Below are 12,480 nucleotides of genomic sequence, written 5' to 3'. Positions count from 1 at the left end.
TGTAGACTAAGTGGCTTCAATTTTGTTGTTATTCAAATCTCTCCTGCTTGATTTTTAACCTGTTTTTGGAAAGGAAGATATCATCTTGCTCAAACAAAAAAATGATGCCATTAGAACCTATGTGAAATGCTTAAGTGAACAACCAGGGGAATTTTATTTTTGGAGGTGACACAACAAAGTGAGGAAGAAGAGTCTTGAGTCTTGCTACTAGGTTGTATAGAGATTTGGAATGTTAAAATTCCTCCTGTCCAGAAGGACGTTGCATGCCTTGAAAAGTTTAGGGTTTTTCTGTTGAATAACAATTGTTGTTTTAAAAATGAAAAACTAAACAAGGCTCCCTTCTGGGGAGGGAAATTTTAAGGCTGGAGTATTGTGTTTGTTGGCAGCAGAGTTCTCACAATGGAAGCCAAATAACCTATAATATGTACATGGTGTTTTATATTCTTGCTGTTTCTCCCCTGACTTCTTTGCTTTTTCTTTTCTTCTGTTCTTCCTCTCTGCCCTGTTCTTCCTCCCTCCTCTCCTTCCCCACAGGATCTTGGCTTGGCCCAGATTTCTGCCACCAACACAAAGACACCAGTTCCTTTGGGATCCCAGGCACATCAGATCTACAGGATGATGTGTGCAAAAGGCTACGCCCTGAAAGACTTCTCAGCTGTTTTCCAGTTTTTACGTGAGGAGGAAACTTTGTGAGCTGTCCTGTAGAAATGGACACAATCACGAACAACCTTTTTTTTTATCCTTATAGCTCGTTTGAGAAGTATGTGGGTTTAATCAAACACTGTCCATACTAATCCCATACAGACTCATCATCTTTGGTTGTCTAGATCACAACAAACTCCAGGGTTTTTTCATAGTTCTTGAAAAAGCAAGCCAGAGGAAGGGACGGTTTGGCAATTAGCCAGACAGTGATTTCTTTTCTTTTTTTTTAAGAACCATCAATTTTTTTCACTAGATGCAATAAATAAATTTTTTTTTTATGAAACACTTAACTGTTTGCATATAAAATAACTTACATTGTGGCTACAAACTTAGGTGAATCTTGAATAGTAAGAGAATATAGTGATTTTATGATATAGGGTGATCTATTAAAATTCAAAATAAATACTTTATAGAAAAAGGGAAGATTTGTTCAATGCAGAAACACAGCTTGAGAGGGACTTTTTTCTTCCTTGGACCTATTAGCCTCGAGTTGATCAGTAGTGAATTTTTCCTGGGATTCAGGCTGCAGATTAATTGTTTAGGCACGCATTTCTAAGTGGAGAGTTGTTACAGCATGTTTACCTGATAAACTTAGTTAAAATAACATAGAATGTCTGTTCTTCTTGTAAAGCTCCGTTACTGTATTTTGCTAACCCAATTTTATATTTTCTTGTATTCTGCCACACATTTTCAGAACTCAAGAACAGCGCTTAGCAGAAGTTCTAACAAAGTGTACATTTGTTTTAGGTAATTACTGAAGTATTTTAAATTTAAACAAACCCCATTATTTTGAAAATAAATAAAAATCTATACTGTTAAATACTCGCTTTTTGTTTTGATGCACTCTTGTAGACACGCAATTAACCAAAAACTTGTACCAAGTGGTCTTCTTTTTTAATTTGCTTGGTTTTCTACAGATTGTCTTGCAAACCCAAGCTTTTCAAGAGCTCTTGTTGTGAAATGCCGATGGTAATATGTTTGCATGGGTATTACCTTAACCATTCACCATCTCCTTAGTCTAGCAAAGTGCAGGTACATACTTGGCTTTGTGAATATAAATACTCGAGTTGATTTCGCTAGAACTACTCAGATTTACTTGCAGGCTTAATGGTCAGTATGTGTTTGCATTCTTATTTTGATTGTGTGAGGGATCCTCTTATATATGCACATTTCCGTAACAAAATTGCGTGCTTGAATTAGCTCACGTCTGTGAATGATCTTCTGAGAACCTGGACATTGTATTTTGACACAGTAGTAACTTCATACAGTCATTAAACAGTACTGGTTGATCTATTCTCCTTTCAGTTTTCTTTGAAAACTGTTTGACATTCTAGGTTATTCAGGGATTTGGAGCTCATTAATGTTACCTGAGAGGACTACTGGGAGAAATCTTACTTTTAGGAAATTGTTTGTCTCTCTTTTGATAAAAACACTGTTTTTATGGGATTGCATTTATTCCTTGAAATTAGAGACAAAACTACCTGCACTAAAAACTATTAAAATTGTAAAGTCAACCACTCAAATGCTGGAAAATGCAGAAACATGGAGCCATAGTGGCAGATGTGTGGTTTGACATTTGAGAACAATATCACGTACTTCAACATTTTTTCCTATGGGTCTCCTGCCTTGTATAATAGAAAGGATGGACCTAGTCTCATAATTAATTTGAGGTCATATAGTGAAGGACATTTTTTCCCAGGAGGATCCGTGTTCATTTTGAGGTTTTATAATGGATGAGGTAAGGAATTGTAGGAGAGTCCTGGTTAAGTTTGTCTCCTCTGTATTTGACTCGGAGATCTGACTGGCACCAGCAGGACTGCTGAGGGATGTTTCCTTCTACCGCCTGCCCCAGCGTGTAGCAGCGTTTGCTGTTAATGTGTTTTCTGGTAACCCTGGGCTTTCCTGGAACCCTGGGCTTGCAGGAAGCACAATCAGTTGTTTTCTGAGGACATTATATACACATGTACATGTTGGGAGCCGTGAGGAAAGCGAATACGCTCAGTGAGGCACGCTCTTTGAAGCTTTTAGCTTCTGAAATCGTAAAGTCTCTGTTAAGCATGTGGAAACTTTGTCGTTATTTTTATGTTTCTCCCAAAGGCTTGTAGCTTAGGCTTCCCGGGGTTCGTTTCTCCTCCCCCACAACTTCTGATCAAATTTTAAATTCCTGCTCCAAAGCACAGGGTGATTAAGTTGGAGTAAAGGCTGCCAGAATGCTATTTTGGCAAACCAACAGAATGTTCTGTGGTCTCCTTCTTGGAGGAGGTTGTTGGCTGAAATTATAAACAAAACAAAAAAAACCCACCACAGCTTCAGGGCAGGCAGCCAGCATGTAAAATTTTAGAACAAGCAGTTAGTTTGGCAAAGTTAGAAACAACTTTTTAAATAAGTCTTATTATGGAAAGTGCCTTGAAACCTTTAATGATGTCCAATACCTGAAGCTAGTAATACAATTTATATTAGAATACACATTTTTTTCCTAATTTTGCAGGGGAATATTTCCTGGCTGGGTACATATAATGGTGGTGATATTCATGCTAGCTTTGGCTATTCTGCATGTGCATATATATATAATGTATCTTTTGCTCTGCATGGGGTATACTTCTGGTCTGTGGAAATCAAGCAAGTACTAAGACTATTGTCACTGCCAGAAACAGGTGTTGAAAACAGTAATTTGTTGAGTTCAATAGAAAGATTGTAAAATCGGTTGAATTTCTACACTAATTACCTCCCAGTACATACACACAAATTAGGTGCACCAAATTAACTGCATATTTTGTGAATGTCCCAAAGGGAAACTTGAGGTAACTTCTTTTTAAATTAGCTTGAATGTTAAACTAGCCCTCCCATCATGCTTACTTTGGAAAGTCACCTATATCAAATGCATTTATTGACTAACAGGAAAACATTGACAACCCATAAAAGTAGTGATGGTTTTAAAGAAAAATCCTAAGCAGCCTTCTCTTGTTTATGATTCGATATAACCCATCTTAGGCAACTATTTTTGGTGGTCGTTTAACAGAGGAGGCCTTCTATTAAAACTGCTGAGTACTATATTGCTTTAACTTTATTTATGGCTATTACAAGCCTCGGGAGGAAGAGGAGGTATTCTGACCCAAGTAAAAGTATTATACGTGATATTCTGGCTCTGCTTTAATCAGTGGGAATTTTGCCATTAGGTACAACGCTGCCAAGACTTCACAGTGTGTGCTGAATGCCCACGTGATTGCAGAGCAGATGTGGCCAGGATGCAGCTCTGGAGGAGCTCAAGTGCATCCCTCAGGTGGGGATTGTGCCACGTTACTGGCGTCAGGAGCACGAGGAGTTGGGGAGGTGGCTGTGAGAGGAAGGATCCAGCAGGAGCTACTGAAATTAAGATTGCTGGTCTCTATCCCAGCCTTGTCCCCCAGTGGATGAAAGAGATGCCGAGGGGGACAGAGTAGCTGCTGTCCCTGCCTGCCTGAGAGCAGAGCTACCCGTCTTTTCAGCTGTTCAAATCTTACGGCCCTCTGCCACTAGAAGATTTATGACATAGTTTACGGAACAGAAAGACTGGGGCTTCCTCTGGAGCGGGCGGAGGAGGGCTGCCATCGCACAAGGCTGCTATATTTAAGCAACAGATGTCTTTCTATGCTTTTAGTCAACCAGCTTGATTTGCAAGACCAAAGTTATCCAGGCACAACTCTGAGGGTACTAATTTGATTGGTAGTGATACTTGTAGTTTTTTTGATTGATCTTTATACCAGCATCAGTGTCTTCTCCTCCTTCGTATAAAAATAGATGTAATTCGCCTTTTCCCAAGAAAAGTTGAGAATATTGTCTGTCTTTACAAGGCTGCCTAGGAAGTTATTAACATTCTGATGCAGTTTAGAAACCTCTGTTGTGTTTTCTTGGTGCACTGACACAACGTGTAGAGCAAGGGTCCTCTGCAGTATTTTAGACTCGTGGTTTCCTAAGACCGTCTTAAAGTTAGGGCACTTGCAGAGGGGAAGCCTTTTTGTTTACCTCAGTATCAAGTTCTTAGAACTATTACTGCAAGCCTTGCAAAATTGAAAAGTTTTATTTCAGTAGTAGGAGAAGTTTAGTTCAACATCTACAAATTAGAATAAACGGTGCTTTTGAAAAGCTGAAGCTTTCAATAGCAAGAATGTCTTTGCCATTCTGTGCAACAGCATAATGGATGTGTGGTCTTTAAAAGCTGCTGGTATTTTTAAGATTTGTTGCTTTCTACATATAATTTATCACAACTCATTCTGCCTACTGGCAGAGTTATTTTTTTCCAATAAGAATGATAGCAACAGTTACAAAGTTTTCTTAGGTGAACAGAGAATGAGTATTTTTTTGGTTGATGTGTTCAATCGATGTATGACATGGAACTAGGCATCTATATGGCAGTGATTTTTTGTTGTTGTTGGCATTCATCATGGATTGTGAGCATATGGGGTAAATTGAAACAGGTGAATAAACCTTTCTAAAGTACTATGTGTCTCATAATAACTACTGTATAATTAAAAGCCATCTAGCTCTTTCTGTATTTACACCCAACACTTCCTTTTGACCTTGAGCCTGAGATGAGGTCTGGATTTTCATTTGAGGTCACAGATAACTCAGTCTGATTCTTCATTTAGTTTTACTGAGCCTCAACTAGTGATGACAATGTTTTGTTTGTAAAGTAAATGCCCTATCTGGAAATGATAAGTGTGCTAACACACGTTTTGTGAAATTCACTGATTTCAAAAACACTTGTAGCTCTGGACAAAAACAACTGAAATACAACAGATACAAAGGTAAGTTTGCACACACCTGAAACGCACCTACCCTGGAAATAAATGCAAATATTGTTGCAATAAATTTCAGTCCCTACCATATTTTTAGAAAAGAAATTAATTGTATTTTGTTGTTTGGAATTAAAAGGAGAAACTAGACAAGTAAACCAAAAGTAATAGCCTTCAAATATGGTCACGCATAAGCTTTATTTTGCCTGAATCAAGTGTTACTGCTGTGTTCATAGAAATTTTTGTCTTCCAGTTTGAGACACATGACAAAACTACCTTGGATTTCTGCAGGCAACTTGTAGCACCAACAGCTGTAAGGAAGCAAGTGATTTGGAAAGAATCTTAAAGAATACTCCCTAAAATCTCTGAGCAGCCTAGTTTTGTCTGAGTGCTTTCTTCCAAATGATTTAACGGTGTTAATTGGGCTGTAATCACTGGTTGCAGACATACCTGAGCCAGCAGTGAGCTCGCTTGTTTGCGTCTGTGCAGCTCTGTAGTCCCGGAGGCTTTCCTGGGAAGCTGGGCCAGTCCTGGGGCAGCAGTGCTGTGCAGACAGTGCCGAAACTGGCCAGTTTGTGGCTAGCAATAGTAGGTCATTTTTGCTCTCCAGTCATCATGCGTGTTATTCCGTAACTATAGATCCTAGAAGCTTTCAATGACCAAGATTTAGTAGGCTAATGCATTGAATGTTGTTGCTGTTACCTGTTTTACAGCTTCATCTTGGCAGTCTGTGCCCTGCTTTTTCTTCCTCTGTTTGTACGATGCCTGGGACAAGTCCCCGTGGTGTTGTGTAATTGTGTCCAGCAGCTGTCAGTCTGCAGTCCACAAAAAAACGACTTCAGTCACTCACAACTAATTGAAGCTGGAGCTTCAGACGCATGGATTAAAGACATGCTTGGATTCCTCTGCATTTTTACGTACAAGGTTTTAATACAAGCTCTACCTTGTTTGAACCCATCTATTGCACAGCACCAAGAGCTCACAGTATGTCAGTTGGGGTTTTTTTTCCTGCCTTTGACTATGTTAGAGCTACATTTGCTGTTCCTGCTCAAAAATAGCCAATTTCTCATTCCCGCCATGAGAAGGAGAGGAAAACACTGGTGAGAAAATGGAGATAAGTAGGTCACAGGACCCAATGCCAACACGATACTCTCACTGGGAAGCCACTGGATCCTGTCCCCACCTCCCATTGCTGTGACTTTTCTGCTCTGCTTGTCCCTGGGTAGATAAATCTCTTAGCTTATGTGATGCAGATGCAAATGAGGTCTGCGTTTAATAAAAGAGAAGTAGGCAGCATCTTGTGCCTATCAGAGGAAGGTGGTTCCTTGTAAAACAGATAAGAGAACCGCAATCTGCTCCCTCCGGCACCATGATAAAGACGGAGACACCAAGTCCGCAGACATCTTTAGATACCACCACTGAAGTCACAGCCAGCAGAATGCGGTTCCTGTCCCGCATTGCACCACCCAACTCTGCTGTCTGAGCAATGAAATCACACCAGCCTCTCAAAACTCTCCCTGGGGCTGCTTGTGGCTCTAGTTTTGGCAGCTTTGTCTGCCTTGGCCCTGGCTGCCTGGAATCTACTGCTGTGCTTCCTCCCGAAAATTCCTTTTCCAGCGCTGTGCCCGAGCTGACTGTAGGCTTCAGTGTGCCTGCAAATAAGATGTTAGGTCTGACTTGCTTTCCATGTGCTCCCAGTAGTGCCAGAAAGCACATAATGAATGTGTCTCCCTTGTTTCTTCCAGACTTAATAAGTAAACGGAGCTATAAACAGTGAGCCAAAAGGATGGCGATGGCAGGCATTTATGGGGTAATAGGAATTTGTTCATTGAACTGGTTGTTGTGCTACTTCGTGACTGTGGTATCTCAGCTTTTTCTGAGAGTGGGAGCGATGTGTGTTTCTTTTCATATGAAGAGGAGCCGAAACTGGCTCTGTCCACTGGCCTGTGTCTGTCATTTTGAAACAGACTCATTGTTTACAGTAAAAATGAAAAATACCCATTTTCATACATTAAAATATAGCTGGTTTTCTTTGTTATTTCTTTTTTAATCCATCTTCCACAAATGGATGTTCTAATATATTTGCTAGTGTTTTACTTCCTTCTCCATCACTGTAGCAGCCTGTAAATTACAGGCTACATATAACATTGAAAATCACGTTCAGGAATCCATGAGAAACTCAAGTCTTAAGGAAACCCTGCCATGGTGCTGTTAATAACACATTGCAAACAAGAAAGTAGTAAGTGGAAATAATGCACTCATTTAGAAGTAATAAATCCTTTGATCTTTCTTTGAAGCAAGGGTATATGCTTAAACTACCAATTCAGGGACAACCAGATGCCCATAAAGAATGGTTCTTTGCTTTGATAGAAAATCGCTGAGGCCTGCCCAGCAGCTCTGGTCTGTAAACAGATTAGTTAAGTGCTCATCAGCTCTGATTTGCATAGGACAGTCTTTGCACACAAACCCTACTTCCAGCCTTAACGAGCTATTTACTTGCAGGTAAGCTACTGGGTTCCTTTTAGTCAGAAATCTCAGCAGAAAATTGCTTTGTGAGGAGGGGCAGGATCCTGGTTTGGAAATAGTGCCTTTCCTCTGCAGAGATGTTAACAGGCAATTGGTGACTAGCAGTCTGGCATGTTTGCTGAGCCTCAACAGTGCTGAAGTGTGGGAATTAGACAAATAGCTCATACTTGGAATTTTGGGAAAAAAAGTTACTTCTCTTTGCTTATTGGTGGCTTTCATCCTCAGTTGGATAAAGAGTGTTCGTGGGAGAGGATTGGGAAGCAGACACTTGTGTCTGCAGGAGAAGGATCCCAGAGCTGAAGTGTTCGCTGAAGAGGATTTCGTTAGGCTGTAAAATACTCATCGCCTTAGAATAAAAATAAATGCCTCATGGATGCTTGCTGGTTTGTGTGCAGAAATTGTGTGCAGCCTGCAAATTTGGCACTTACATTTGTCCCTGTTTAAGCTGCTTTCGACCCCCACAATTATTTTTGTCTAATACAAAGGGAGGTCAGTCTTAGCCACAAAAGTAGCAGATGGTGAGATTCACCCTGGAGTACAGGAGAGCTACAATACTTCAGTGTCCTTTGCATTTTAAAGTGCATTACTTCTCAGCTGATTTCAGCCTGGCCAGCAGCTTGCTATTCTACTGAATCAAGAAAGCATCAAAATTACAACTTTTTCTGATGGGGAAACAAAAATATCAAAAGGAGAAAAAATACAAAGTATTGCTGAAACCAGTGTGAGTAGTTTCAGTGCAAACCTACTGGAGCTGGAAGGGTCTTAAAAGTGATAGACTAGGTTCTTTCTATATTAATGATCCCACAAACTTTGGGGTGACAGGTATACAAATAAGACTATAATGTAGGTACCTGTGTTTTACAACAGAATACTGGTGTTAGAGGAAAGTTATTTGTGTAGTTCTGCCTTACCCCAGTTAACAGTGAAAAATGTTATGGATCTGTTTTTTCACTGCTTACGCTATTTCCATTTTATGTCCCCTTTTGCTTGAAAAGTAAACTTCCTTTAGTGTCTTTGTGCCTGAAAACAGAGGGTGGAACGCTGGACTGAGGAAAATATAGATCATTTTCACAGACTAAATATAGTTAGAAACTCTTCCCTGTAAGTCCCTCTTTGGTTTTCACTTAATTATTTCATCAGCCAGATGCTAGTTTTTCGCTTAGGCTATGATAAGAACATTACCCAAACACTTCCTCAAAAAGTAAAATCTACATTATTACAGCGCACTCTGCATTAGCCCATCAGCCATGTGCCTTTGAAGGCTTGTGTTCAGCCCCTTGGTTTTATAGTGCCGAGATTCAAATATGGGATTGCTAGAGGAAATTAATTACTAGTAAATTTAGAACAAAGGAAAGAACCTGCAATTTCACAGCATGTAAAACACCTTTTGGAATTCTTTGCTCTCTTCTTGGAAACCAGTGTGTCAAATTCTTGGAATTATTTTAAATGGCTTGGTAAAATATGTTGCTATCCAGCAAGCTATAATAAAATCTTATGCTTAAGGATACAAATAGCAGGCAGAAAATTATTTTGTCTCCAGCCACTTTAGACCACGTCTATTCTTACTTATGTGATTGCCTGGGTGCCGAGTATGGCTGCGGGCAAAGAGTGGAACCTGGTTTGGGACAAAGTTGTGATCCAAGATGGGACATCCTCTGTGCCGGAACCCTGAGCTCTACAGCTGCTGCCTCCTTCCCTTCCAGCCCAAGTCCCATCGGCCACCAGAGTCCAACCAAGGGCAGCATTGGGTTCAGGGACACACATGGTGTCACACATCAGCTGTCCTACATGTCCAACATTTCCCAAGCACTGCATCTTTCTGAGCTCTCTGGAGCGCTCTACTGACTTCAGGCACTTCGTAGGTGCCTGTATCTTCTCATACTGCTTCATGTCACCTCCAAAGTGGGCAAAAAAATCTTTCCAGTTTAGTCTATATAAACCTGACCTTTCTATTAATTCTCTTGCAGCTGGTTCTCAGTTCTCCCTCCCTGACAGTTCTCCTTTGCTTGTTATCTCCAGATCACAGTCTGTAAAAAGTGTCTCCCGCTTGCCTCCTCCCATGGCCACTCTGTCATGTGGTCTCCTTGCTTCTTCCATCACACATATGCACATCTTTCTCTGTCCCAAAACATCATCCACAGAGACACATGATTGTCATCCCTAAAAGCAGCACATGATTCTGCCCCAGGCATTGCTATAGTTTTCCTTTCTTTTTCCTTGTGAATATGTTTTGTCTCCCTTGGCTCTCCTGTTCCCTTTGAACCACACTTTTCTCCCCTTGTATCTTTGCAGCCCCTAATACTCACACAGGTGTTACACACACTGTGTAGTCAGTTTGAAGAATGGGAATAGGCAAAATTCAAAGCACTTAGGAGTTTAGATTTTATGTCATCACATTCACTCTTGTTCTCACATTTTGTGCCTTGTTCCTGCTCCCTGAATTGGCTTTTTGTCTAAGTGAGCATCAAGTCTCACTTCTCTTTCAAAAACAGCTGCATCAATATGCAGCTCTGTCTAAACCAGGGATGTAGTCCAGAGCAGGAACTGGCTTTACAGTGTGTTTTTCTGAACATACCCATTTAGCATACATTGATTCACAGTGCAGAGTGATCCTAGTACGCCAGCGGGTTTTCTTTCAGATGAAGCAATGGAGCAGGATGGTGCTCCGGGTCTGTCTCAGGCATTCTGACTCGCTCATGGGCCTTCTGTGCACAGGACGAGGCTGCAGCTGGTCTGGAGAGAGCGCCAGGTATAAAACACACACAGCGTGGGCACTGGCTCCTCAAAACCAACTGTGGAGCTTTCCAGATTTGCTCCCGCTGTGCTGCTGGTATAGACAGATCCTGCACATCCTTTCAGAGGGGCTGATTTTTCACTGCCGCTGTAAACCTCTGTTCGTCGTTTTGACATTTGAGAACTACTTGTGCCACATCACATCAATGCGAGATTGCAAGCCTTAGCCTTCCAGCAGTGTAGAGCTGATTCTTTTCTTAATGAAACTGGTTTTGTATCCAAGCATATTCCAGGACTTCTGTGGCGGTTCTTTTTGTCATCCGAAGTGAGATCCACACTGAAATGTATCTTCTGCTTGGTGAAATGTCATGTCTGTGCCCACGAAGATGATTAAGGGAGTGGAGCATCTCCCTTATGGGGAAAGGCTGAGGGAGCTGGGTCTCTTTAGCTTGGAGAAGAGGAGACTGAGGGGTGGCCTCATCAATGTTTATAAATATATAAAGGGTGGGTGTCACGAGGATGGAGCCAGGCTCTTCTCGGTGACAACCAACAGTAAGACAAGGGGTAATGGGTTCAAGCTGGAACACAAGAGGTTCCACTTAAATTTGAGAAGAAACTTCTTCTCAGTGAGGGTGACGGAACACTGAAACAGGCTGCCCAGGGAGGTTGTGGAGTCTCCTTCTCTGGAGACATTCAAAACCCGCCTGGACGCCTTCCTGTGTAACCTCATCTGGGTGTTCCTGCTCCGGCAGGGGGATTGGACTAGATGATCTTTTGAGGTCCCTTCCAATCCCTAACATTCTGTGATTCTGTGATTCTGTGATATTCTGCATATTGTAAATGCTCACTCTGTGAACCATATTGGTACTGGCCTAAATAGTTGTTTTTCTAAGACAGGAGCTGCCGCACTCAGTTAGCTTCATATTCTTATGGAGCTAACCAAGTTGTCTTTGTGGAAACAAGATCCATTAACTTGGTTTAAAAACTGTTCTCTGCGGGGGCTTGTTCTTATGACCCCGGATTTTAAAAGATTTCAAAATACATGTGCATTCATGAAAAATGTATTTTAACAACATAATGACTGCCAGTCCTGCTAGTTGTAAGGAATTCCTTTGATGGTGAGCTACAAAGTCCTCAGTAGCCTTGGTAGAGATACAGGTTTCCAACCAATTAGTATCCCCTTTTTTTTTTTTTTTTTTTTTTGAAAGCTTCCCTTCCCAAAACCCACAAACGAAGAATAGGAAACAATCATCAATGTGGAGGTGACTTTTCCACTTCCTTCTCTCTCATGTAGTTGTTAACAGTAATTTACAGTTGCTCTGTTACATTGAGAAGGCTGTGAACTTTCTACCTAAAGTAATAAAAATCAGTGTGTAGGTCTTACTAATTTACTGCATGCTATAAAGGCTAACAAATTGTACTGTACTAAAAGAATATTGCCAAAGTATTTACTAAAAAGCATTTGATATCGAAAGTAATTCTGCTTCCTGTGGACTTCCTTACTCCTATGGGAAAAATTGTTGTAGCATTAAGCATGTTCTTCAGCTGTGCTGTATGGCAGACCTGAGAAGTATTGTACTTTTGTGAGTATGAAGGAGAAAACCTGCAGCAGCTATTTTTGATGTAGGCACACATCTTTTTTTCCATCTTTGACTTGAGTTGTGCTACTTGTACATGATTCTGCCTTAACCAAGTAAAAAAGTCTGAGTGCTCCTGGAGTCAATGGAAATTTTGCCATCTACTTCAG

At 40.9% G+C, this 12,480-nt stretch overlaps 1 protein-coding gene across 1 annotated transcript in view; it reads left to right on the top strand.

Moving 5' to 3' along the window:
- Nucleotides 1-5,148, top strand: part of HIBADH (3-hydroxyisobutyrate dehydrogenase) — an 89,656-nt gene extending 84,508 nt beyond the window's left edge. Inside the window, exon 8 of the mRNA XM_065630126.1 lies at nt 535-5,148. Coding sequence (XP_065486198.1) covers nt 535-693 — 159 coding nt within the window. The 3' untranslated portion in view covers nt 694-5,148. The remainder of the gene's footprint in view (nt 1-534) is intronic.
- Nucleotides 5,149-12,480: the final 7,332 nt, after the last annotated feature.

The sequence above is a fragment of the Caloenas nicobarica genome, chromosome 2, assembly GCF_036013445.1.
Source record: "Caloenas nicobarica isolate bCalNic1 chromosome 2, bCalNic1.hap1, whole genome shotgun sequence".
Classification (NCBI taxonomy): Eukaryota; Metazoa; Chordata; class Aves; order Columbiformes; family Columbidae; genus Caloenas; species Caloenas nicobarica.
This window is presented reverse-complemented; position numbering and strand designations above follow the sequence as displayed.